Source organism: Neophocaena asiaeorientalis, unplaced genomic scaffold, assembly GCF_003031525.2.
Source record: "Neophocaena asiaeorientalis asiaeorientalis breed wild unplaced genomic scaffold, Neophocaena_asiaeorientalis_V1.1 scaffold106, whole genome shotgun sequence".
NCBI lineage: Eukaryota > Metazoa > Chordata > Mammalia > Artiodactyla > Phocoenidae > Neophocaena > Neophocaena asiaeorientalis.
Genome location: NW_020172597.1, coordinates 366,266 through 394,154, shown reverse-complemented (window position 1 = coordinate 394,154; position 27,889 = coordinate 366,266). Strand labels below are relative to the sequence as shown.

The 27,889-nt window shown below is 41.7% G+C and overlaps 1 protein-coding gene across 1 annotated transcript; it reads left to right on the top strand.

Moving 5' to 3' along the window:
- Positions 1-80: 80 nt before the first annotated feature.
- Positions 81-27,402, top strand: CLSPN (claspin). The gene is made up of 25 exons (XM_024738791.1): positions 81-175; positions 3,272-3,380; positions 3,900-4,348; positions 4,969-5,130; positions 6,031-6,108; positions 6,441-6,513; positions 7,081-7,189; positions 7,377-7,957; positions 12,080-12,271; positions 14,456-14,697; positions 15,638-15,816; positions 15,918-15,982; positions 16,889-17,088; positions 17,736-17,890; positions 19,249-19,475; positions 20,062-20,173; positions 21,491-21,566; positions 21,786-21,889; positions 24,388-24,552; positions 24,664-24,785; positions 25,032-25,159; positions 25,707-25,809; positions 26,405-26,487; positions 26,758-26,919; positions 27,229-27,402. Exons 1-25 carry the CDS (start codon positions 152-154, stop codon positions 27,337-27,339), a joined length of 4,011 nt encoding a protein of 1,336 aa, XP_024594559.1. The 5' UTR covers positions 81-151; the 3' UTR covers positions 27,340-27,402.
- The last annotated feature ends 487 nt before the right edge of the window (positions 27,403-27,889 follow it).

Below are 27,889 nucleotides of genomic sequence, written 5' to 3'. Positions count from 1 at the left end.
TGCAAATCGTTGAGGGCGGAGCATCCACTCCGGCTGGGCGCGAAAGCTCGAACGCCGCTGCCTGGCAGGAGAGTGCGGGAGCAGCTGCGTCCCGGGTGCGGGAAGCGGAGACCTGCTTCTTCCTGAGCGGCGCGCTGCGGAGGCCGGAGTCATGACGGGAGAAGTGGTTTCCGAGGTGAGTTTATGCACTTGCCTCTATCTGAAGCTGCGGAGGCCCGGCGCGAAGGGGTGTGGTGGGGCAGGGGTCGAGCCGGCCGAGTGGGTCGTGGAGGCTGGGAGGACTACAGCTCCCGGCGTGCACTGCGGCGGCGCGGCTCCGCGGAGATAAAACTACAGGCCCCGAGCGCTCGGGACCCCGCGGTCGATCCCGGCGCTGGGGTCACCGCGCTTCGGTCCCTTCGGGGAGGTTGCTCCTGGTCTTTGCGGCGCGCGCAGCCCGCCGCCAGCCTCTGCTCAGCCCGCCCCTTTGGCGCGTTTCCTGCGGCCGGAGCTCTTCCTCCAACTGCGCCCCAAAAAGGAGGAAGGACCAGGCCGAACCGGGCCGCTAGGGTGAGGGGCAGCATTAACTGTAAATGGACGGCAGGAGTCTTAGACACTTCGAAATTGGGTCTGGAAGAGGCCTCTGAGGTCATCACACAGGGTCCCGAGAGGTGAAGGTACCAGTCTCGGAGCCTTCCGGGAGGTGACTGGCTGGTCGCTGTCGGAATTGGCGTAGAAACGACATCTGTTTCCAGATCTGTGTTCTTTTCTGGGGCTGAGACTGGAGTGAGACACCGGTCTTGGGAGCAAAATTTAACGGGGCGCTTTAAGATAATTTTTAAAATTAATTTTTACTGAAGTATAGTTGAATTATAATGTGTTAATTACTGCTGTACAGCAAAGTGACTCAGTTATACATATATGTACATTCTTTTTCTTATTCTTTTCCGTTGTGTTTATCACAGGATATTGAATAGAGTTCCCTGTGCTATACAGTAAGACCTTGTGGTTCAAGATAATACTTTAATGAAGTATTTTTAAAAATAAAAATTAATGCAAAAAATTCCATTATTTGATTTTGAACAAAATATCAAACTTGGAAACGAAGACAAGATCCGACCCTGTGTTTGCACTACTCTGTCTCACTCACCTCACACTCATCCTGGCCCTGGTTCAAAATAAACTTTATTTACAAAAGCAAGCAGCTGACCTCATGAGTCATAATTTGTCCGTTTGATTTTTTATTTTAATATTGCACTAAAATATCTTGATTACTGAGTGTTTTGAGACCTTCTAGCCCCACCCTGTTCCTGGCCCTGAGTGTCGCTGGTTCTGCTGCAGATTGCCTAGAATACAGTGATTAAGCGTATCACCATGGGGCTTCCCTGGTGGCGCAGTGGTTGGGAATCTGCCTACCAATGCAGGGGATACAGGTTCGAGCCCTGGCCCGGGAGGATCCCACATGCCGCGGAGCAACTAAGCCCGTGTGCCACAACTACTTAGCCTGCGCTCTAGACACCACGAGCCACAACTACTGAGCCCATGCACCACAACTATTGAAGCCCGTGCGCCTGGAGCCTGTGCTCTGCAACAGGAGAGACCGCTGCAGTGAGAAGCCCGCGCACCGCAACAAAGAGCAGCCCCTGTTCGCTGCAACTAGAGAAAGACTGCGGGCAGCAACGAAGACCCAATGCAGCCAAAAATAAATAAATAAATCTATATTAAAAAAAAAAAGTATCACCATGTATTGAGCTATATGGTTACCTGAACTCAGTTTCCATGTCCACAAATAGTCTTACTGCTTTCCATTGTTGGGAGGATCATCAGCATATACATCATGATTCTCAGTGATATTCCTCTGTTTGTGTTATTTTTGGTTAAAATTTTAATAATTGTACTAAACATTCAAATCAATTTAATAGTTGTTTGAGAAGCCATTAGGGTGAGGCCTTGTGACCTATTACATTACAGATGTATTTTCCCCCTTATTAATAAGTTGATTCAGAGTTCTATGAACCAAGCTTGGTCACTAACTAGTCAAGTCACCCAACATACCCCCGTCTCCTTAGATTTTTCACTTGTGACTTAAAAAAAATTTTTTGGGGGGGGCTGAATTTCAGACATAAACATCGAAAAGCTGTTATAATGAACCCATCACCTAACTTCAGCAATTATCAAATCATGCCAGTCTTGTTTCATTTATACCCCCACCCACTTCCCCCCTTACTGAATTATTGGCAGCAAATTCCACACATATTTCATCCACAGATATTTCATCATGCATCTCTTAAAAGGTAAGGGCTTTCCAAAAAAGATAACTACTATTTTATTACCATACCTAAAAAATTTAGAATTATTGCTTGATATTAAATAGCTAATCAGTGTTTAGATATCTTTGACTCATACATATACTTTCAGTTTGTTTGGATTAAGATCTGAACATGGCCCCTGCATACTGCAGTCGGTGATATGTGTGTGTGTAAATATCTTTACTCTCTTTATAAGTCCCCCTCCCTCTCTTTTTTCTTGCAATTTACTGTTAAAGAAACCACAGAGTTTGTCCTATAGAGTTTCCCACACCTGGATTGCCTCTCTGTGATGTTATTTATCATGTCATTTGGATACACTGAGAAACACTTCACACAGTAAAACGCAATAAGTGCTTGATTCTTTAAATTTATTTACCATAACTCAGAGTTGGTCCTATAATAGCCTTCAAAGGTGAACAATGAATTTTAGTTTGTTTTCTTGTCCAGTAATTCTTTTTTTTCTTTTATAAATTATTTTATTTATTTATTTTTGGCCACATTGGGTCTTCGTTGCTGAGCTCAGGCTTTCTCTAGTTGCTGCAAGCGTTGCAGTGCGTGGGCTTCTCATTGTGGGGTCTTCCCTTTTTTCCCACACACGAGCTCTAGGTGTGTGGCTTCAGTAGTTGTGGCACATGGGCTAAGTAGTTGTGGCTCTCGGGCTCTAGAGTGCAGGCTCAGTAGTTGTGGCTCACGGGCTTAGTTGCTCCGCGGCATGTGGGATCTTCCCGGACCGGGGCACAAACCCATGTCCCCTGCATCGTCAGGCAGACTCTCCACTGCGCCACCAGGGAAGCCCACGTCCAGTAATTCTTAATGTCATCCTTTTGTTAAACCGCTGTATTGGTTTTTCCTTATTTCAGCCTGATGATCCCATGATAATTTGTGTATCTTTATATACTTAGAGCTTTCTGTCACCTGCTGGTTAATACAAATTATATTCTTGTCACCTGCTGGTTAATACAAATTATATTCTCATTTTCTAGGTTCACCTAGAAATCAATGATTCAGAACTCATTTCACAAGAAGAAGCAGATAGTCCTTCAGACAGTGGACAGGGCAGCTGTGAAATAGTTGGGCTCTTGAGTGAACAAGGTTTGTAACAGTCAGTACTTTTATTTTTAGGAATAGAATGTGGCAGCTTGGGTTGTAAGGGGACTGGATTAATTTCATTATTCTCTGATTTATTAAATTATTAATGCTTAACCTTGTTTGTTCTGTTTATTATAAAAGCAAAATAATAGCGCTTGTACCCTTTTGAAAATAACCATTTCTATTATATTATTGAATGTATAAAGTGTCTAGAAGATACCATATTGCCTGGTTGAATGCATTCATCCTATAATAAAAGGACTTTTAACACCTGCCAGAAGGATCAGAACAGCTTTACACATTGTAAATAATTACATTTCTTAGTAAGAGATATTTTTCCAGGGAAAATGGTTTTCAAAATATATTTTTAGATTTGCTTTGCTACAATCAGTTCTTAGTGTTAGTTACATAATTTCACAAGGTGATATATCACTTGGCTAATTGGATATGTTTTTGAGGAGTACAGGGACTAGGAAGAAGGCCAATGATGGTAGACTCTAAAAAAAATTGTGTTTTCTCCAGATTCAGATGAAGAGATATTTGTGAGTAAGAAATTGAAAAGCAGGAAGGTGCTACAAGAGAGTGATTCTGAACAAGAGGGCACAAATGCCTCTCCAGAGAATACTACCTATGACGATATAGAGGAGGAAGATAAGGAGAACTTACATGCTGGAAAAAATGGAAAAGTCAGAAGGATTTACAGAACTCTGGTGAACAGAGATGAGAGTGACATCGAGGAGTCTTTGTGTCAGGAAAATCTTGAAACCCAAGTGACACCTTGCTTAGAGCTGAGTCTCCAACCTGAAAACTCTGCGGATTTTACAGTTGACAGAAAGATTTCCAAAAAACCCATACATGATAAAGAAGGAATTGGAGGAAAAGCAAAAGTAAAATCAAAGCGAAGACTCAAGAAAGAGGAGAGAAAGATGGAGAAAATTAAGCAGCTGAAAAAGAAGGAAACAAAAAATGAGGTACATTTAAAAGAATAATTTGCTGTTTCTAAGGCAGGTTAATGTTTTAGAAAAAGTTGCTTTTAGGAAAAACAGTTGCTTTTAGTTCTTGAGGTTGTTTCTGCACTCAGGATATACCTTCGAGTTGATTGTCTTGCAGTGAGGTATGTGATTTCAAATCCGTTGGTCTCATTCTCCATTTTGGATATGAGAGGACACCTTCCAAATAAATGAGTTTCTGATTTTCTTTGTGAGCACGTGGAGTTATTCTTTGCTGTTTCTGATCTGATGAAAATTAACTTTCATAGGATTTTTCATGCCTCCATCAGTCAAAAGTCTTGTTTGCTAACTGGAAAAACCATCCTCAAATTTTATAAGCTAGTTGCTTAATGAAGTATTTAATTGACTTTTCAGAAACAAATGTACTATTTATTAAGTTAATTTTGGACAATTGTGTAAAATCACAGCATGGACTTCAAAGGATGACTGGATTAGGAACCAGTGATAATGTTCTAGGATGCCATATACTTGTCTGTTGATGAAGCATGAGCTTTTTCTGTCCTGATGCAAATTGCTATATGGTGTTGTAAAACATTGGATTTGAAAATGATTGGATCTTGCTTTTTCTTTGTGTTACCCAGGAAGATGATGTGAAACAGCTATTTAATGACAGTGGCTGTCTACTTGTGGATAAAGACCTTTTTGAAACTGGGTTGGAGGAGGAAAATAACTCTCCATTAGAAGATGAAGAGTCATTAGAATCAATAAGGGAAGCTGTGAAAAACAAAGTAAAAAAGCACAAGGCAAGTAAAAGATGACTGCAATTAGAGCTAACCCACTGCTTCTAACCTTTGCTTTGTTTTCTGATTTACTGTTGGAACCTTAATTTTTTTTTTTAACTGAAGAAAAGCACGTGTCAATTGATTTCAGTTTTTCAGCTGTTAATTTTGGAATTATGCAGTACAAATGATAGACGTGCTACGTTGTTTGGGAACTAGTATTTTCATTGCCCTAATAAGAATGTTGAGGAAAGTAAGATACTTTATGTTTTGTAAGAAACAGGTAAAAAAGGGGTCAGAGATGTAAATTTTATAATCTGGTGGCCTCTAGGAAATGAACCTATAGGGTTTCAGGAAGGGTATCAAAGAGAAGCATCAGTCGAAGCATCGTTGTCTGGGCTTCCCTGGTGGCGCAGTGGTTGAGAATCCGCCTGCCGATGCTAGGGGACAGGGGTTCGTGCCCCGGTCTGGGAAGATCCCACATGCCGCGGAGTGGTTGGGCCTGTGAGCCATGGCTGCTGAGCCTGCGCATCCGGAGCCTGTGCTCCGCAACGGGAGAGGCCACTACAGTGAGAGGCCCGTGTAGTGCAAAAAAAAAAAAAAAGCATCGTTGTCCTGAGTGTTTGGAAGCATAATCATTCTTCCTGAGATTAGCTTCCTGGAAGTCATTGTCCCTCCTTAGGAAAAGATGTAATAGAGAGGTGTAAGAAATGAGGGCCCAAGCTCCATTGGAGACAACTAATGTGTTTTCTAGGCATTAGAGGATGCTGTGTGTCTAACATTTTATATTTGATAATTATTGATTTAGCATTAATGTAGCGTGATGTGATGTTGGAGTGCAAAAGCAGTCTTTGCGTAAGCAACATCCTCTTGGGTCATTTTAATTTTTTTCCCTGTTAATCCATTTGCAATCTTCTCTTTTAGAGAAAGGAACCATCTTTGGAGAGTGAGGTCTATTCATTTGAAGAAGAAACTGAGTTATCAAAAGGCACCACGAGGAAGGTGACATAGAGCCCTATATAGTTGTCATGTTGAGCTCTTTTCCCAGGCGATTGTGGGTTTTTCAGGAGTTTTATTGTGTCTGTCGTATTACCCTGATTCCTAGGATATTGCTTTGTGCATAGTAGGGACACAAATATGAATTGGACTGAATTAACTCTATGAGACTTGCAAATAAATGAGCTCCTGAAGTTTATATTGTTTTGATCTTATTAATGCTTACTGTTCCCTCTCCATCCTCTTTTCTTGGAGAGAGCAGACTTTTATGGGATGAATATCTATCAATCTTTCTGGATAATAGCATTAACGTAATCTCACTTTTTGTTTTCTTTAAGGAAAGAAAGGCAGCCAAGTTAAGTAAGGAAGCATTAAAAAAATTGCATAGTGAGACTCAGCGCCTTATTCGAGGTAAAGAAACCTGTATGGTAAACACTGAGGCAAATCACATTATTTCTTTGTAAGCTCAGCTTGGATGTTGGGGACTTTCCTTTTTTTTTAACAATCTTAATATGAATGAGATTATAATAATCAAGTTTAGAATTGATCTTGATGAGTGGCCATTGTTCTGAAGCCCCTGGAACATTAGTATAAACTGAGAAAATTTCTGGAACTGTAGTGGTGGTAATGAGGGAGTTTTTTAAAGGGTTGTCTGTGGCCTAGCTGCATCAGGATCCCTTTTACAAACCTTTCAAATTTATAAATTCTTAGGCCCCACAGAAATTCTGATTCAGTAGGCTTGAAATGGGGTCCAAGAATCTCTATTTTTAAAAAACTTACTGGATCAATTTGATTTCACAGCTAATTTTAAAAGCCACTGGTCTTCAGGGAATTTTTTTGTAGTTGGAGCCTGCTTTTATTAAAGGCAGGTTTGTTTTCTATTTCTGGGGATGACTTTGGTTGTTTAGTTAACTGATTGTAAAGTGACATTTCAGAATGTACAGTGTATGTATTTGCTTGTTTTGTTCCATTTTCTAGAGGCTGCACTTAATCTTCCATATCATATGCCTGAGAATAAAACTGTTCATGAATTCTTCAAACGTAAACCCCGGCCCACTTGCCAGGGAAATGCCATGGCACTACTGAAGTAAGAAGCTTCTTTCCTTGCGATTATAATTTTCATAAATATTCAGTTCTGAGGCAAACACCTGGTGTAAAGAGTTCAGATTCCTCACTTCCTTAAAATTGATTTAAACGATTCATTACGTGCTAAGGGATAAGAATGTTTCACGTTTAGGATAATTTTCAACTCCAGGTTATTTTCCCTTCTCTAGGTCATCTAAGTATCAGGCAAGCCATCACAAAGAAATCACAGACACTGAAAATACAACTGAGATAAATAGTGACCACCATAGCAAAGATTCTGAGCAGACAACAGGTGCAGGATATGAAATGGAAATTAATGCACTCCCTGTAGTTTCAAAGGAACCCCAGATCACTACTGGATCAGATGAGTCTTGCAGTAAGAATTTGACAGGAAGTGAAGAGCTAGACATTCCCGAGAAACAGGAGCAGAGTGATGCTAGACCTTCACCTGGGGACATCTCGGTGGCACGACAGGAATGCAGCTTCCTTGGGAATAAGGACAGTGAGGAGCATCAGGCTGGAGGGCTTGTGGCACCTGAACCTTGTGCCCTGGAGGAAGAAGAAGGCCTGAAAAAAACAGAAGAAGCAGATGAGAAGGTGGAAGAGCCCAGCCAGCAAACTAAATCAGCAGCAGTGGTGCCACCTGAAAAAGTGAGGAGGTTCACTGTGGATAGACTGAAGCAACTGGGAGTAGATGTTTTCATTCAGCCTCGGCTGGGTGCTGACAAAGATTCTTTTGTGATACTTGAAGAACCTGAAACCAACAGAGGTAATCCTTTGCATTGTGAGGAGCTTCTCTAGAGTGACTTGTTCTGGCAGCTTTCTAGTATTTGCCACTGTGGAGGACAGGGAATACAGGAGAAACAAATAATCACACATGGTCTTATTCTACAGATGTACCAGATACCAGATAGAAATCATTTAGATACATTTGGCAGGGTATTAGAATGTTCTAAACCTTGTTTAAATGGAAACCTGTTGACAGTCAATGTACAAAGCAGGGTACATTGCTGTTGTTTTATGGTATGACTTTGATAAAAGCATTATTCAGTTTTTCACAGTTAGAAATATCTTGGTTCAGCAAATTGTCTGCAAAACTGAATTTCTTTTCTTTCTTTTCATTCATTCAACAAGTATTAAACTATCCACTACATGCAAGTGGCTGTAAGGCATACTTGAGAAATCTGATGTTTACCCTACACTTAAGGTACTTATGCTCTACCCGGGGAGACAAGCAGTAGGCAAATAACAGCAATACAAGGAAGTGACATCTTCTATCATGAACATGTGTCCCTGATAATTGGAAAAAGTTAAATAACATGGAGAAAAGGGAAGAGTATTCTTTGCTGAAAGAAACATTTAGAGTAAAGAATCATAGGAGTAAAGAGGAGGGATAAGTTTCTTACAGTAGGTGATTAAAGAATAAGTGGATGTAATTACTTGTTCACTACCTTCCCCTTTATACTTTGAGTAGGGATCTTCTGGCTTGTTCCTTACTCTGTCCCCCGTGCTTCCACAGTGGATGACACATTGTAGGCAGCCATGTTTACTGAATGAATGAATGATCCTTCAAGAGAGAAATCAAGTATTACCCACATTGGGTAGACTTCCTGACTTGTTGGTAAAATTAGGTGTTGCCTCCTCTGCAATGTGATATGATAATTAAGAGCTGAGGCTCTATAGCAAGGTTGGGATCTGAATCTGGATTACACTATTCACTGTTTAAACTTAAGTCTGCTATTTGACCTCTCCAAGGCATCTTTTTTTTTTTTTTTTTGCGGTACGCGGGCCTTTCACTGTTGTGGCCCCCCGTACCGCGGAGCACAGGCTCCGGACGCGCAGGCTCAGCGGCCATGGCCCACGGGCCCAGCCGCTCCACAGCATGTGGGATCTTCCCGGACCAGGGCACGAACCCGTGTCACCTGCATTGGCAGGCGGACTCCCAACCACTGCGCCACCAGGGAAGCCCCAAAGCATCTTTTTTAAAAAATGAAACAACGCTATCTGGTTCACAGGGCTTTAGTGAAGATCTGTTGAAATAATGCATACAAGTGGATAGCATAAAGAAACACTCAAGTGGTGGCTGCTTTTTCTATTATCAGTGAAATTATTTACATCAAGACTCTTCTTCATTAACTAACATATGGTTGGCAGGTGCTAGGTCAGCCACAGTATCAGTCTTCGTTGATTGAATGGGTGGACTTTGTGGAAGTGGAGAGAAGGACGTTCTTAGAAGGGCCAGAAAGAGCTCTGTGTGGTGCATATTGGGAGGACGTGTAAGTCAGTTTGACCAGAGCAGTTGCGGGGGTGGAAGGGTTTTGTAACAACTAGCATAGCTCTATTAGCAAAGAAGCGTGGAAATAAGCTGTTGCCTAGAACAGGGAGAGAAAGTTTTGTTGTGTGGGACTAGAAGTTATCTAAATAGTCTCAGACTAAAAGGTGCGGTAGAACTTTTTGAGTACTTATTATCCTAATACTGTGAAATTTTTTTATATGGGACTAGAAGTTTTCTAAATAGTCTCAGACTGTGAAACAGAAAAGGGAAGAAACCTTTTTTTTTTGCATACCTACTATATTAGACACTGATAGATCTTTTTATTAGTTATCTTTCTTAATTTTCATAGCCCCAGATATTATTTTGCAAATGAAGAGCCTGAGGTTTGGAGAGGTTGGGTAATTTTTCCAACATTACACTTGGCTTTTACAGGGAACTAGCACAATGCCTGGCTCATAGTAGGCACTTATTTTTAACTCAGAATATGTTTTCCTTCAGAAATAGTATTTGACATGAATATTGGGTTTCCAGATCAGCCTGTTTCATAATATATGAAGTTAGGATCAACATTTATTCATTCATGCAATAAACTTTTATTTAGCATGGTGTTGGATGCTGTGTATGCCAGTAAGATGTAGTCCCTTCTCACGAGGAAATTAAAGCCTAGTAGGAGTAACAGGCAGAAAAGTTGGATGTTAAATGCTGTGCATACTTTGAGCCTAGAGAAAGAGTTCCTCACAGGGAGTCAGGGAAGCTTCTGAAAGGAGCTCATACCTGAGCTGAGTCCTGAAAGCTGAGTAGGAGATATCAAGGCAGAGAGGTGAGGGAGGGCTTTCTTGGTGGAGGGGACAGAGCTACAAAAGACACAAAGACAAGAGAAAGCTCTGGTTAGCTGAAGTGAAGATTGCAAGGAGGTTGGTGACTAGAGGCCAGATCATGCAGGGCTTTTAGGTGGAGACATGAGCTGGAGCAGAGACTTTTCACTTAGGAGATGAAAGGTGTTGGGAAAAGACGATGGAGGGAGAGGAGCTTGAACAGAGGTTCTATAGTGAGGAGGGTGGTGGTTGAGTCACGTAGTAAAGGGCAAGGAAAAGGGGTGCTCCAGTGGGTTGGTGGATGAAGAGTTTTGAGGGACCTGGCTTTCTCCAGAAGAATGAAGGCAACTCCTGCCTCACTCTTATTTAAGGTCCTGAGTAATTTCCTCCCCTTCCACTTCTTTTATTCTCTTGGCACCAGTGATGAGCTGCCTATTTCTGTTCCCTTTCCACTGCCACTACCTGTTGCTTCCAACTTACTGAAATAATATAAAATGGGATGCAGACTTACAGCTTCTCTCCCTGCTCTTTGGTTTGCAATGTAAACATGCCATCCTTTGGGATTGGATTTTTTCTATTAATAAATAATGTTAGGGACTCAGAATAAAAAGGTTTCTATCCAGTTCTTCTCTTTTTCTACTAAGATGCTCTAGGGAGGGAAAACCCACATCTACATGCTAAGCACAAAACTACTAAAGTATGATTTGAGCGCATTTTAGAAAAAGAGCCAAACTTGGAGTATCTTGGACATTTTATCATGGAAGAGAACGCACGGCATGTGAAAATAGCCAGCATCCCTCAACCCCAAAGGAGCTTTCCTTCCTCTCCTTTCCTTTCTGTCAGCTCTTTTACACCAGATCCCACTATGGTATGACTGACTTGTTAAACAGAGTGAGAGAGGTAACAGCTAGCTGAGGGAGAAAGGAAAGAAAGTTCTGAACAATAGCAGTGGGGAAGGAGGGAAAGGCCCTGTTGCTGTTAGACCACTGAACTCATACTACGTGTGTGTGTGTGTGTGTGTATGTGTGGGTGGGTGTGTATTCATATTCCCGTTTATATACAAGTAGCGCATGTGGTACAGGGACCACTTCTAACTGGGATTTCCTTTCTGATTGTACTGATATCTTTAAAATTTTGACGAAGAAACTTTTCCAGTCCTGCCGCTGACTTACATCACTCATTGCATTGATTGTTATTTTCTTTTTCCACTTTTTAAATTGACCTTACTCGTATTTAGTGAGATTGCTAATAAGCAGTGAAATGTTCAAAGAAGGAAATTTTTTAAAAGGAGACTGAAACCCATGAGAAATTAAGCCCTTGAATAATTGAGGAGTATGGTATTTTTTCTACCAGCTTAATACTTTTTTAAAAAGAAGTGCACATACTTATTTTTTTAACATCTTTATTGGAGTGTACTTGCTCTACAATGGTGTGTTAGTTTCTGCTTTATAACAAAATGATTAGTTTCTGCTTTATAACAAAGTGAATCAGCTATACATATACATATATCCCCATATCTCCTCCCTCTTGTGTCTCCCTCCCACCCTCCCTATCCCACCCCTCTAGGTGGTCACAAAGCACCGAGCTGATCTCCCTGAGGAATTGCACATATTTAGAAACTTCATTGTAAATTTCTACCCTAAAATGAGTTTTGAAGTATATTGAGGAAGTTGCAGCAGTCCATTAGTTTGGGTTAAGTTATATGAATTGGATCAAGTTTGTTGAACTTAAAAAACACAGCTTGTAATTCTTAACTGGAATCTTAAAGGCAAACTGACATACTGGTTGGCGTTTGGTTTAGAACTGGAAGCCTTGAAGCAGCGTTTCTGGAAGCATGCTAATCCAGCAGCCAAACCCAGGGCTGCTCAGCAGGTGAATGTGAACATCATAGTGAAAGATGTGGGCCCTGATGGAAAGGAAGAGCTCAAGGCAGATACGGTACCTGTGACTTTGGCAGCTGAGAAGCTGGATGGAGCAAGCCACACAAAACCAGGTATTTGCGTTCATGGGGGTTTCTTTATTTTTTTGGCTGGGGGCAGGGGTGGGTGCCTGGCTGTTTGTACTCTGGCAGGTCTTTATGGCTACTGAAGACCCTATAGTGAGACGTTATAGAATCTTTCTCCTTGGAGACTTTAGAGATGGGACAGCAGTACTTCTAGCATGATTCATGTGTGTAGCATTACCTAGTTGTGTGGGGTGGGTAAGAGGAATTATTTCTTAAACTAGCCTTTGTCTTATTGTTTAAAAAAATATATCCATTGTAGAAAATACATGGAATAAACAAAAAACTTCTACAGTTCTCTATCAGAGACATCTTCTGTAACCATGTTTTATATCCTTTTAAACTTTTTGCATGTATTTTTTAAACAGATAGTACATGTCTGCTTAAAAAATAAAACAGTAATGCAATCATACTGTGCATTCTGCTTTGTAATCTGTATTAGGGACAGGTCTGTTGTTTCCACTCCCACTTTGAAAATACGAGTAATATATCACATAGAAAAAAATTAAAACACTGAGGAAAAGGTATAAAATGAAAAATTAGTCTTCCCAAAGGCAACTTAACAATTTCTTGTGTGTTCTGGGAAAATTCATATGCATATGCCATTGTGTGTGTGTGTGTGCGTGTGTGTGTGTGAGTGAGAGTGAGAGAGAGAAAGAGAGAGAGACGTTGAACACTTATACTCTCTGCCAGGCACTGTGTAATATATCACATAGAAAAAAATTAAAACACTGAGGAAAAGGTATAAAATGAAAAATTAGTCTTCCCAAAGGCAACTTAACAATTTCTTGTGTGTTCTGGGAAAATTCATATGCATATGCCATTGTGTGTGTGTGTGTGTGTGTGTGTGTGTGAGAGTGAGAGTGAGAGAGAGAAAGAGAGAGAGAGACATTGAACACTTATACTCTCTGCCAGGCACTACTCTAGGTGCTTTACAGCAAATAACATTAGTGTCCTTATTTTATATGTGAAGAAACTGATATACAAAGCATTTAAACAACTTGCTCAAATTTATATAACTAGTAAGTAGTAGAACTAGCAGCCTAATCCAGACCGCCTAACTCAAGAGTTCATATATCAAGATACACATATTGCTTTGGGGGCTTTTTTTTTTTTTTTTTAACAGCCGTGTGATATTCCATTGTTTAAGTATAACATGATTTGTTTAACCATACTCCTATTAATGGACATTGTGTTTGTTTCAGTTTTGGTATTTCATACAATATTGCGTCCTAGTATCAGATATATGTTAGTAAATTTTGATGCAAAATTCCTTGCAGTGGAATCAGTGAGTCAAAAAAAAAAAAAATATATATATATGTATCATCCCATTGTCCTTCAGAATAGTTGCACCGATTTACACTCTGAATCACGGTGTATAAGAGTTCCTGTTAAAAAAAAAAAAAGAGTTCCTGTTTCTTCCAGTTAATAACAGATATTATCAAGCCTTCAAATTTTTGCCAAATATATAAAAAATGGTATCTCATTATTTTGATTTGTATTTCTAATGAGAAGTGATGTTAAGCATTATTTTTTAAAATAATTTTTAATTTTATTTTTGGCTGCATTGGGTCTTTGTTGCTGTGCTCGGTTGCTCAGTAGCTGTGGTTCATGGGCTTAGTTGCTCCACGGCATGTGGGATCTTCCTGGACCAGGCCTCAAACCTGTGTCCTCTGCATTGGCAGGTGGATTCTTAACCACTGTGCCACCAGGGAAGCCCTTAAGCATTATTTTTAATTTTATTTACAATATATGTTCATTTTTCTGTGAACTACCAGTTCATATCGTTTGCCCATTTTACTCTTGAGTTGTTTCTCTTTTTCTTTAATGTGGATAAATTTATCAATATTTTCCTTCATGGCTTCTGAACCATAGACTTTTGAAGGCCCACTCCCCCCCCACCCATCTTTTTTTTTACCCTTTTAAATAATAATTTTATAATCTCTGTAATATATTATCCCAGGGTGTAGAGCATAATTATGGAAGTTATCTCCTACACTCAATTCATGATATTCTCCATTTGTTAAGATAACAAAAGCCTAGACTCCTAAGGTCTCTGATTTTCCTTTGGGGATGTGTCTAGAACACCTCTGGAGTTGCCTAAAGTGGACACTTGTGTTGTTGTAGTGTGTAGTTGGTCATTACGTCTGAAGCATCTCTTCATATTTCTGTTAGGGGAAAAGCTTCAGGTGCTGAAAGCTAAGCTGCAAGAAGCAATGAAACTCCGAAGGTCTGAGGAGCGCCAAAAGCGCCAAGCATTACTTAAGTTAGATAATGAAGATGGATTTGAAGAAGAGGAGGAGGAGGAGGAAGAAATGACGGATCAGTCCGAGGAAGACGGAGAAGAGGAGGGAGAGGAAGCTTTGGAGGAAGAAGAGGCGAAAGAGGAGGAAGAGGAGGAAGAAGGCAATCAGGAGGTTTCTGGCAATTATGTGATTTTGTTACTAGATCATGATGAATAAGGAAGAGAGAAAATCAGATTTGAGTAAGAATATAATGAGCATGTTCAATTGTATAAGAGATTTCAGGGGCAGAGATAAATGTAGCTCACATGTACTTAAATATTAGTGCTTTCAGTCCTTTCAGCACCAGGGAACACCTGCAGTTCACAGAGCCATAGCCTTGGCTTCTACCTGTTGGTTTACATATTGCACTATCATGCTAATATCGAAATGGTTTTGTATTAATAGAAATTTTATCTTTGTTGTTCATTTAGGTTTCTCTATTCAGAATAAAAAGCACTTTTAACCTTGGCCAGGTTGAGTTCTGGAATAAATTCTCAGACAGCCCGAGACCTTCCTGAGTTAATTTTATTCTTTGTTGAGGAAGGTATTTGTAGAAGGGCCTCTTGCCCTTTTTCTATAGTATTGTTTTCCACCTAGAGAAGACAGATGATTATAGGACTTTTGGTATTAGAAGAAAGAAAATCGTCCTTGTTTGAACACTGGAGTCATTTAAAAGAACTGGTTAATGTTTAACCCTGGGTAAAGGAAGAGGAAAGCCGTGGCTGAACTGGGCAGGATGTCATAGTTTGTGGTTGGTTGGACGTCAGTAGTTGTCCTGCAATCTCAGGCTAATCATGTAACCTCTCATTGACTCAATAAAATGATAATCCGGTTCTTTCATGATCTTGTGGCAGTTTTGGGAGGGTAAAGGTGAAGTAACATGAGTATAAAAGAGCTTTAGAAGTGTCAGCGTAAATTGTGTTAATGGTTAGACCGAGCTTCCTTCAGGTTTACCTTTTCAGATTTAAGATGTGACTTGTAACTAAGCAGCCATATTTCAGGCTGACAGTGTGTTTGCTTTTAAATTTTTTGACTTGTATTATTCTGTTTTGGGGTTGTGTGATTGGTAAAGATTGCAGAATTCCTTCTCGGTAGTGAAGAAATAGAAACCAAAGATGAGAAAGAAATGGATAAAGAAAACAATGATGGCAGTGGTGAAGTTGGCAAGTCAGTTGGCCTTCTCTCTGTCCCCAAGCCTCTCTTGTCAGATTCTACCTTCCTTCTATTTAAGGACAACTCTTCCAAGATAGGGTAAGTAATTCTCTGTAAGGAAAGATAAGATTCCCTGGTATTTGCCCCTTTAGTAAGAAGCAGAAACAGATACTCAAACAATTTACCTTCTTATTTTGTAGTTACTCTGCTAGTGAAGAAAAATCAGAAATAGATGAAAACTCAGGCAAAAGACCTAGCAAACTAGGTAAGTAGTGACTCTTTCGCAGAACGTGACCTTTCTCTGATCCTCCAGCTTTGACACTTAAGGACTACAATTCCTTAAGGTTCCATTTTTTGGAACCCTAGTGCACTTTTCCCAGTCTTACCTGTGGCAATGACAGGAATTTATGAATTAGAATATTTTTCTTGGTCCAGTTTTTGAAAACTTACCTGCAGTTTCCACAAGCATGTAATAGGTCCTTAGTGAGTATGTGTTGATTGAACGAAACATGAAACATTTCTATCATATGTAGATCAAAGGAAGATGTGTAAGTGATTGGATAATGGAAAGAGTAATCATAGGCATTAGGCAGAAAGACAGGAACTTTCAGGTGTCACTTAGCTCACAGTGATAAACCCTGATTATATAATGTTATCTTAGTACCATAATTGACCTTTTTTTAAAAAAAATTTATTTATTTTCTTTATTTATTTTTGGCTGCGTTGGGTCTTCGTTGCTGTGCGCAGGCTTCCTCTAGTTGCGGGGAACGGGGGCTACTCTTCATTATGGTGCGCGGGCCTCTCATTACGGTGGCTTCTCTTGCGGAGCACAGGCTCTAGACATGCGGGCTTCCGTAGTTGTGGCATGCAGGCTCAGTAGTGTGGCTCGTGGGCTCTAGAGCGCAGGCTCAGTAGTTGTGGCAGACAGGCTTAGTTGCTCTGCGGCATGGGGGATCTTCCCGGACCAGGGCTCGAACCCGTGTCCCCTGCATTGGCAGGCGGATTATTAACCACTGCGCCCCTGTAATTGACCTTTAATGTAACGTTTTGGAACATGTAACTTGAGAGGTTTGCCAATGTGTCTTACCTGACAGTTTCATTCTCAACTCTTTTTCCTAAACAAATCTAACTTATTTCTGGAATCATGCACTTAAAAGTTATTTTTCTTTAGATGAAGATGATTCGTGCTCATTACTGACAAAGGAGAGCAGCCACAATAGCAGCTTTGAGCTGATAGGCTCCACAATTCCATCCTATCAGCCTTGCAACAGACAAACAGGCCGTGGGACCAGTCTTTTTCCTACGGCAGGAGGATTCAGATCTCCTTCCCCTGGACTATTTCGAGCCAGTTTGGTCAGCTCAGCTTCTAAGGTAAGATGGCAGTGGTTTTCTAATCTCCTTCCGCTTTTGCTTCCCACATTGCTAAATAAAGTGTGTCCAAGCCAACAACTCCCACCACATTGTGTATGTTTAGTTTAAAAAATCCACCCCTTTGTGTATTTTTATATATATATATAAATTTATTTTATTTATTTATTTTTGGCTGCGTTGGGTCTTTGTTGCTGCACACGGGCTTTCTCTAGTTTCGGGGAACGGGGGCTACTCTTCGTTGCGTCGCGCGGGCTTCTCGTTGCTGTGGCTTCTCTTGTTGCGGAGCATGGGCTCTAGGTGCGCGAGCTTCAGTAGTTGTGGCTCACGGGCTTAGTTGCTCTGCGGCCTGTGGGATCTGCCCAGACCAGGGCTCGAACCCGTGTCCCCTGCATTGGCAGGCGGATTCTTAACCACTGCACCACCAGGGAAGTCCCCCCACTTTGTGTATTAAAAACAAGCCTCATCCAAGGTTCTTACTTTCTTGAAAATATTTTTCTTTATGCTCCTCTTGGCTACGCATTGTCCTCCTCAACTGCAATTGCCTGAGAGTAGATTAAATTTTACAAATAGCAACTTCTGTTGTTGTCATGACAGTGAATGACATTTGTAAAATGTTTTGTTTTTGTTTGGTTTTGTTTTGGTGCCAGAGTTCAGGAAAGCTGTCTGAGCCTTCACTTCCCATAGAGGATTCCCAGGATCTGTATAACGCCTCCCCAGAGCCTAAGACACTTTTCCTAGGAGCAGGAGACTTCCAGTTCTGTTTAGAAGATGACACTCAGAGCCAACTGTTGGATGCAGATGGGTAGGTAGTTTTGTGTTTCTGTGGGTGGATGGTGCTGGGTACTGCTTAATTTTGTTTAAAAATAAAGTGAGCTTCTGTCGCTCCATCTGTGCTTTCTCTTCTGAGAAAGAGAGGTGTACAGACCATTAGTATTACATTCCACACGTTTGAACAAAGTCTGTCTAGAAAATTAAAAGTAAATAGCCTTGGGCTTCCCTGGTGGTGCAGTGGTTAAGAATCCGCCTGCCAATACAGGGGACACGGGTTCGAGCCCTGGTCTGGGAAGATCCCACATGCCATGGAGCAACTAAGCCCATGCGCCACAACTACTGAGCCTGCGCTCTAGATCCCGTGAGCCACAACTACGGAGCCTGCGAGCCACAACTACTGAAGCCCGGGCGCCTAGAGCCCGTGCTCTGCAACAAGAGAAGCCGCCACAATGAGAAGCCCGCGCACCACAATGAAGAGTAGCCCCTGCTCGCCGCGACGAGAGAAAGCCTGCGCACAGCAATGAAGACCCAACACAGCCAAAAATAAATAAATAAATAAATACATTTATTTAAAAAAAAAGGAAAAGTAAATAGCCTTGCTGGCATTCTGATCCTTCAATTTCTGCATTGTATGACATGCATAGCTCTTATAAGGTCATCAGATTTCTCTGCATCCATCCTACTATGTTAGGATTGTTGGGTAGGATCGAGAATTGACACTTTTGTGGCACATTACATGGCCATAACACCAAGCCCTACTCTAGCACCATTTGAAGCCAAAAATTATTCTTTACCCTTCACCTTTTTTTTAGAATTGGCTTTTTTTTTTAATTAATTAATTTATTTATCTTTTTAATTTTGGCTGCATTGGGTCTTTGTTGCTGTGCATGGGCTTTCTCTAGTTGTGGCAAGTGGGGGCTACTCTTCGTTGTGGTGGCTTCTCTTGTTGTGGAGCATGAGCTCTAGGTGTGCGGGCTTCAGTAGTTGTGCCACGTGGCCTCAGTAGTTGTGGCTTGTGGACTCAGTAGTTGTGGCTTGTGGGCTCTAGAGCGCAGGCTCAGTAGTTGTGGTGCACGGGCTTAGTTGCTCTGCAGCACGTGGGATCTTTCTGGACCAGGGCATGAACCTGTGTCCCCTGCATTGGCAGGCAGGTTCTTAACCACTGCACCACCAGGGAAGTCCCATGCCCTTTACCTTTCAAATAGGCTTTATTCTTTCATAAACTCTTCCCCCTCCCTCTTCAGATTGTCACAGGCTAAAGTGTGACACTCTTGTCTTCTGGTTCAGGATTCAGCTTCTAACTTTGGTATTGGAGATGAGTTCGGGCTTTTCACCCACCACTTTGTTTTTTTCCTGGAGAATTTCTTACACTCTTCATTGGGCTTGTAGGTTCTTAAATGTTAGAAACCACAGGAATCAGTACCAAGCTTTGAAGCCTCGATTGCCGTTGGCCAGTATGGATGAGAACGCCATGGACGCCAACATGGATGAGCTGTTGGATTTGTGTACGGGAAAGTTCACATCTCAGGCTGAAAAACCTCTGTCCAGGAAGAGCGACAAGAAGGAGCACATGGAGGAACTTCTGGATCTGTGTTCAGGAAAATTTACTTCTCAGGGTAATTATCCAACAGAGCATCAGGCTCACCACAGCCAAATATCTTAAGTCAATGTCCTTGAAAAGAAGCCCCTTACTGTCAGGTGAGAAGTTCACAGAAAACAGAGCTGTGGTGGATTCTTGAGCATAGGTTGCATGCACTGCTTAGCTCCTGACATTCAGAGCTCTTACTTTCTTAGAGTGGTGAAGTATCAACTTCAAACTGCTTTAGCTTTGGCCTTATGACTTGTCATTTATGGCTAATATGTGTGCAAACCTTAGAGCAGTGTCTGCTGCATAGAATATTCCATATAAATGCTAACTTATTACTTCCACCTGCACACCCCTTTCTCCCCCTCACACCTCTGCTAGAACGTAAGCTGTTTGGGAGCTGCGATCTTTGTTTTGTTTGCTGCTGTCTTCCTGGCGCCTGGCACATAGTAAGCACTAAATAAGGATTTGTTGAATGAATGAATGAATGAGTGGGGAGCTCTTTTTGTCAAGCCTACCTTAGAACTGTGTTGCGCCGGCATGTCTTCAGATGGCTGGGGAGAGAGGATAAAGCTGTCATTTCTTGGTGACAAATCTTTTTCTTCATTGTGATATAGATGTCTCTACTCTGGCTCCATCAGAGTTAAATAAGCAGGAGAAGGAGAACAGTCTGGGTGATCCAATGGAAGAAGCACTTGCTCTTTGCTCAGGCTCTTTCCCAACAGACAGGTGAGTCTCAGTGATTGGAGGGAACTTGGCAAGTCCGGTGTTCTGACAAAATACTGGGGTAGGTTCTCTGGGCTCAGGAATAAATGGTCATCTTAGGGGTTTCATATCCTGTCTGAGAGTCTTGCAGTCTGTTTGAGTCTCATATTTGCATAGTAAGGAAATTATAATGCTTTCATTTAGTTGGTGGGGAGCAGGGTTAAAAAAGGCAAGAAAAAGCACATGAAAGTTCTCAATGTCACTAATAATTAAGAAAATGCAGAGGCTTCCCTGGTGGCGCAGTGGTTGAGAATCCACCTGCCAATGCAGGGGACTTGGGTTCAAGCCCTGGTCTGGGAAGATCCCTCATGCTGTGGAGCAACTAAGCCCGTGCGCCACAACTACTGAGCCTGTGCTCTAGAGCCTGTGAGCCACAACTACTGAGCCTGCGTACTCTAACTACTGAAGCCCACGCGCCTAGAGCCCGTGCTCTGCAATGAGAAGCCACCGCAATGAGAAGCCCGCACACTGCAGCGAAGAGTAGCCCCTGCTCGTCGCAACTATAGAAAGCCCGTGCGCAGCAGCGAAGACCCAACACAGCCAAAAATAAAAATAAATAAAATAAATAAATTTATTTTAAAAAGAAAAGAAAAGAAAATGCAAATCAAAACCATAATAAGATACTACCTCACACCCAGCAGTTATTCCACTTTTGGCTATATACACAAAAGAAGTGAGAACAGCATCTGTAATAGGTATTTGTACACCCATGTTCATAGCATTATTTGTAATAATCAAAAGGTGGAAGCATCCCAAGTGGATACATACACAGTGGAATAATATTCAGCATTTAAAAAGGAAGGAAATTCTGATACATGCTACAGCATGGATGAACTGTGAGGAGATTATGCTAAGTGAAGTCAGCTAGTCACAAAAAGACAAATACTGTATGATTCCACTTACATGAGGTACTTAGAGTAGTCAAATTCGTAGACACAAAGTAGAAGGGTGGTTGCTAGGGATTGTGGGGAGGGAAGAATGGGGAGTTGCTGTTGAAAGGGTATAGAGTTTTAGTTTTGTAAGATGAAGAGTTCTGGAGGTTGGTTGCATAACAATGTGAATGTACTTAGCACTAATGAACTGTACACTTAAAATGGTTAAGATAGTAAACTATGTTGTGTGTATTTATCACAATTAAAAATATTTTTTAAAGGCAAGATATCTCGTTTCCTGTTTCTTGAAGAGATTGTTGGTGCTATAAAATATTTTCAATTCCTAAGTTGGCTGACTGCTTGTAGTTTGCTTTCAACTCGTTTATTGATTTGTTGATTTGCATTTTAGGGAAGAAGAGGGTGAAGAGGAGGAATTTGGAGACTTTCAGCTTGTCCCAAATGATAATGAGTTTGATAGTGATGAGGTGAGTTTGAAGGGGACAGAGTAATCATAACCGAACTCCACGTATTGCTGCTGTGTTTGCTTGTTTTGTAGTTTGAGTTCTTGAGAATTCTGTTTGGCATGTTATCAGAAGCAATTTCCTAGAATCAAATGTTTGGGCAGAAGTTTATAAATTCCTGTCTTAGTTGAGGACACATTTTATTCTGTGTAGCTTTGCATGTGATACTATATGATTTTGCAGGATGAACACAGTGACTCTGACAATGAAGACCCGGCACTAGAAGACCAGGAAGATAATGATGAGGAAGACCTCCTGCAGCAATCCGAGAAGTTGAAAAGGCAAATGTAGGTGTTACGTCCCTTCCTTCAGTTGCAAGAAAGTTCTCCTGACAGTTGAGTTGTAGCTTGCTACATTTGCTGGTTCTATTTTTGCTTTTTGTGGTTAACACAGATTAAATAAAAGCCATTTACGTGATATCTCTTGAGTATTCAAAGATGGTCACGTCCTTCTCAAGTGATTCCTATACTAAACATCCCTAGTTCTTCAGCTGTTTCTCACGTGACATTGCTTCCAGACTCTTCACGTGTATGGAAACTCTTTATCTTCAGGTGTGGTCTGACTACCGCTCTATATAGTGGTACAACCACATCCCTTGTTCTGGTTGCATACTACTTTATAAAGTAGCCAAAGAGCATAAGAGCTGAGTCACTGTAGATCCTGAGGATCTAGTAGATGACTAAAATTCCCCATGTCTTTTTTCCTGTGAATTACTGTCATTCCAGGTTTTCCTCATCCTAGTCTCAGGCAAATGACCCCCCTTTATTTTTTTAATATTTTGTTGTCGTTTTGATCATGAAAGTAAGCCATATATTTTGGAATATTTCAAAGAATACAGAAAGACATAAATAAAAAGTCATCCAGGAACTTCCCTGGTGGTGCAGTGGTTAAGAATTCACCTGCCAATGCAGGGGACACAGGTTCGATCCCTGGTCCGGGACAGTCCCACATGCCACGGAGCAACTAAGCCCGTGCGCCACAACTACTGAGCCTGTACTCTAGAACCCGAGAGCCACAACTGCTGAGCCCAAGTGCTGCAACTACTGAAGCCCGCATGCCTAGAGCCCGTGCTCTGCAACAAGAGAAGCCACTGCAAAGAGAAGCCCACGCACCACAACAAAGAGTAGCCCCTGCTCACTGCAACTAGAGAAAGCCCGCGTGCAGCAACAAAGACCCAACGCAGCCAAAAAAAAAAAAAGTCATCCGTGTCCACCGTCCAGGATATTTTTGAAAGTGGTGGTGGTGGTTATTATTACCTCATAACTTTTTTTCAGGCATATATTTTTATGTGGTTCAGATCTGTACAATTTTTTTTGTATGTACAATTTTGCATCTTGCTTTTTTTTCCTACTTACCATATCTGTAAGCCTTTTTCCTTGATATTGAAGGTTTTATAAAAACCATTTTAATAGGTATTCCGTATTTTATTATTTGTGGATGACTTTTGGAATTCAAATATAGGACATCATGTTGATCCTTATTAGATTTATTTTGTTGTTTTTAGCCCATCATTCCATTCTGTTGAGATCAGTTTGGGCTTGTAATTTGTCACCTGTCAAATTAACTATTCATACAGCTTTGGGCCATCTATAGATTTTTTTTCTAACGCAATGGTTCTTAAACCTTATTTAACTATAGAGTCCTTTGTTCAAATGAAATCTTATAAAGAATGGCAGCTAAAAATTGAACTGCTCAAAGAGGGTAGATGGGAAGATTGAGAAGCTTAGTGGCTATTGGCCCCTGAAGGAATTCTTCAGGAACCCTAGGAGTTAGAGGAACTCAGCTTTAAAATAATAATGGAAGTCTTTCATAAAAAATCAGTCTTCGGGGCTTCCCTGGTGGTGCAGTGTTTGAGAGTCTGCCTGCCGATGCAAGGGACACGGGTTCGAGCCCAGGTCTGGGAGGAGATCCTACATGCCGCAGAGCACCTGGGCCCGTGAGCCACAACTGCTGAGCCTGCGTGCCTGGAGCCGTGCTCCACAGCGAGAGGCCGCAACAGTGAGAGGCCCGCGCACCGCGATGAAGAGCAGCCCCCGCTCGCTGCAACTGGAGAAAGCCCTCGCACAGAAACAAAGACCCAACACTGCCAAAAATAAATAAATAAATTTATTAAAAAAAAAAAATCAGCCTTCAGAAAGCCATCAAGCTTCTGCCACTCATGACCATAGGTGACAGCACTTTGAACTCAGATGACAGCAGATTTGTTCTCGATGTGAGCTGAAGTCAGAAAAACTAACTTGTAGTGGTTTTGATTACTACTAACTCTGAGCTTCAGTCATACCTCTAACTTGAGGGTCAAGATTTGGCGGGCTGTAAGAAGACTAGTCTATTACCTTTCCATACTATACTATCTCTAGTCTGTCTCCTGAAGCTGGTAAGCTTAAATACAAGACAAAATAGTTTGAACCTTCTAGCAGGTATGTCCCAAATATATAGAGGAGATTGAGAGTTCTGGCTTTAGAGTCACCAACCTAGGTTGAATCCAGGCTCTGCTGCCTCCCAGCTAGCTATGTGACCATTGCTAAGTTGTTTACTCTCTGAGTCTCAGTTCCTTCAACTGAAAATTGAAAGGAATAATAATACTCCTCCCTGAGATAACGCATTAATGCTCCAAAGCACAGTTATTGGCACACAGTATATATTAAATAATAGACTTTTAAGTATTATCAAAATGTATTATTATTATCAGTTTAATCTTATTGTTATTAGAGATGGCTCTGTGTTCTGCTTTTCTCGTTGCTGTGTGTATATTCATTGTTGTATTTTCTAATTTTCAATTTTCCAGGAGATTGAAGAAATACCTGGAGGATGAGGCAGAGGTGTCAGGGAGTGACGTGGGAAGTGAAGATGAGTATGATGGGGAAGAGCTTGATGAATATGAAGAGGATGTAATTGATGAATTACTTCCTTCTGATGAGGAACTGCAGAGTCAAATCAAGAAAATACACATGTCAGTATCCCAGCAAGCCCTTCTGAATAATGAATGGGGTGTGTCTTAAGGCAGGCCCTATAACCAGCCAGGGTGGCCCTGGTTTTGAACACCGTATTTCTCTTGTTGTAGGAAAACAATGTTGGATGATGATAAACGACAGTTACGTTTGTACCAAGAAAGGTACCTTGCTGATGGGGACCTGCACAGTGATGGTCCTGGACGAATGAGGAAATTCCGATGGAAGAACATAGGTATTTTGATTGTCGCCTTTAGAAGCAAATTGTACAAAGGTACATGTTTGTCCAGTTTAAGACAGCAAGAGGAAATCAAAACTATAGCAGGCAGCTGTGGAGGACCTTGCCTTGACCTTTATTTTCTGTTAATGGATAGGAAAAGCTTGTGTCGGTGTATTGTAAATGAAAAGGGTTCATTGTGTCTGTTGAGACACCCTCTCTTGTGGGGAGTGCAGAATGCTAACAGCCTTAACTCTGCTTTAGATGATGCTTCCCAGATGGACTTGTTCCACAGAGACTCTGATGACGATCAGACCGAAGAACAGCTTGATGAGACGGAAGCCAGATGGAGGAAGGAGCGAATTGAACGAGAGCAGTGGCTTCGGGACCAGGTAGGAAGCCTGCAAGAAATTCTCCTATTCTGACCCTACTTATGAGGTCACTCCGTCACCCAGCTTGTCATGATAGTCGGCAAAATCTTGGGCAATATATTGCTGTCCCCCCCCACCTTTTTTTTTTGTGGTACGCAGGCCTCTCACCATTGTGGCCTCTCCCGCTGCGGAGCACAGGCTCCGGACGCGCAGTCCCAGCGGCCATGGCTCACAGGACCAGCCACTCCGCAGCATGTGGGATCCTCCTGGACCGGGGCACAAACCCGTGTCCCCTGCATTGGCAGGCGGACTCTCAACCACTGCGCCACCAGGGAAACCCTGCTGTCCCTTTTAATCCTTGAATTTTCTTTTGTGCTTTGAGAAGGTTACCATGGGCAGTTCTAGTCATGTTTTTGTCCAAAATCCTTTTTTTTTTTTTTTGTCTAAAGCAACAAAGAGTTGCAAAAAGGAAAACAAATGCTGTCCCAAGTACTCTAGCTTCCAGGCTATACTAATTATTTGGGGGAGCTGTGGGCTTCTGTTAATGCTGTCTGATTTTTATTTTCAGGCACAGCAGGGGAAAATTGCAGCTGAAGAAGAAGAGATTGGGGAAGATAGTCAGTTTATGATGCTGGCCAAGAAAGTTACAGCCAAAGCTCTGCAGAAGAATGGTGAGCTCTTAGTCCTCCTCAGGGTCTGGCCCCCGGGATTGTTAGTGCTGGAACCTTAGAGGTGACTCCAGCCTTCGGGGGCTGGTGCAGCTTACTCATGGGCCGGCGTCTAATGTTATCTTAAAGAGGTCCCTCAGATGGGGAGAGACAGTATTCTTTCCATCTTAGACTATTGGGCAGTCGACATTGTGATTGTGAGTATATGTAGCTGGTTTTGCTTTATGTTCTAAGGCAGCTCAGAGGATTGAATTCTGGCTTCTTTATTCGGTTGCCCAGGATTATATACTTAAGTGTTAGAGCTGGAATTTGAACCCAGATATGCCTAACCCCAGAGCTGAAGCTCTTAAACACTCCTTAACACTCTTACCACTCTTGTATTTTCTTATTATTACTGTTAATTAGACAATAAGTTCAGCTGAGTTGTCTGTCTTCTCTTAAGCCACTTAAGTGTACTTTCAAGTCATGATTATAAAATAATCAGAGTTCCTATGGCTTTAGTTTATTGGTTTAGTTAAAGGCTTGTTAGCTTGTTTAGATTTAAAAGTAATTCTACGCAGCTTTGTCCAGAACAAGCCTCTCTGTCTTTTCTTTTCAGTCTGTCGCACTGTGGTTATTCAAGAATCAGAGTCTTTATTCAGAAATCCTTTTGAAGCCACCAAACCAGGAAGTGACAACCAGGTTGGTTGGGCACCTTGTTAGCCTGATGTCATGATCTTCAGTGTTATAAAGGCCCAGGTCAAGTTAAGGAAATGCTCTTTCATTAGGGGAGGGAGGTGGCTGCAAGAAATGGAAGTAGATGTCAAAGGAGCCTACCATTTCTTTTCTACTTGAGCAGGGTAGGCCTGTGTCCCCTCAATACCTGGTGGAGGCAGGGAGGCGCTGACTTCTCATTCTTCCCTTGGCACTTGGAATTTGATACCAGGAATTTGATGACTCTTCTTTCCTCAGCTGAAGACGGGCTCACTGCTAAACCAGCCCAAAGCTGTGCTTCAGAAACTGGCTGCCCTGTCTGACCTCAACCCTAGTGCTCCCCGAAATTCAAGAAACTTTGTCTTCCACACACTTTCTCCTGTCAAGGCTGAGGCAGCAAAGGAATCATCTAAGCCTCGGGTAGGGAATTTGAGAACTGATTTGGTGAATCTCCACAGCAGAGTGAATGAATGAATGAATTGAATTGAATTGAAAATATATATATATTTCTGGCTTAAAGGCTTAAATGCTGCAGTGTTAATCTTGCACTCCCAATAAGGTACAAGGGGATTGCTACCTGCAGTAAGTAATCAGCTTTGAAACTTGCCTGGAAATTTTCTATTTCTTTTTTTTCTAATGATCCGTGATTTAACTATGAGCTGCTTAAGGGCTAAGTGAAGCTAAGTACTTGTATGAAGGTCTTGAGTTGGCTCTTTCTCTGCTCTCTAGGTAAGGAGAAGAGGTCCGTCTTTAATGACATCCCCTTCACCTAAGCGCCTCAAAACAGATGATAGCGCTTCAGGATCGAAGCAAAGCATCTTCAGATACTTGGAAAGCTAACACCACAAGGGCACTGGCACCTGTGTTGAGACTTCGTTGAGAAGTTTCTGGCATTGAAGGTTGGAATCGATGCTCATGTGGATTATCCCCCCTTCCTTCATAATCAGTGCATTAAGGTTGAGGACAGAGATTCCAGTTCTTTCCACTGCATGGCTCTGGACATCTCTTTCCTAGCATTACTTCCTGGGTTGGCCACTAACTTAATTCTTCAGTGTTTACAACATCAACTTATGGGATACCTGGGTGTCCTCCATTAAATATTTGACATTTTATCCTAGCAGCTTCCTGGGTTGATAACTTTTGGTGAAAGGGGTGATTGGAGGAAGAAAAAGTATGGCATGACAGAAAATTACAGACAGCAGTGAACATCAAAACTGGGATGACTCCTTCACACCCCTATGATCTGCACCATGGTGACCAGGACTCAGTGAAAGAGAGACTTCTTAGAGGATCTAGCAATCGACACACGGGCTGTTTTATTAGTTTTGCCCCTTCCATTTTCTTTTATGTCTCTTCCCAGTGCAGTCTCAAATTTCCAATTAACCTGTAC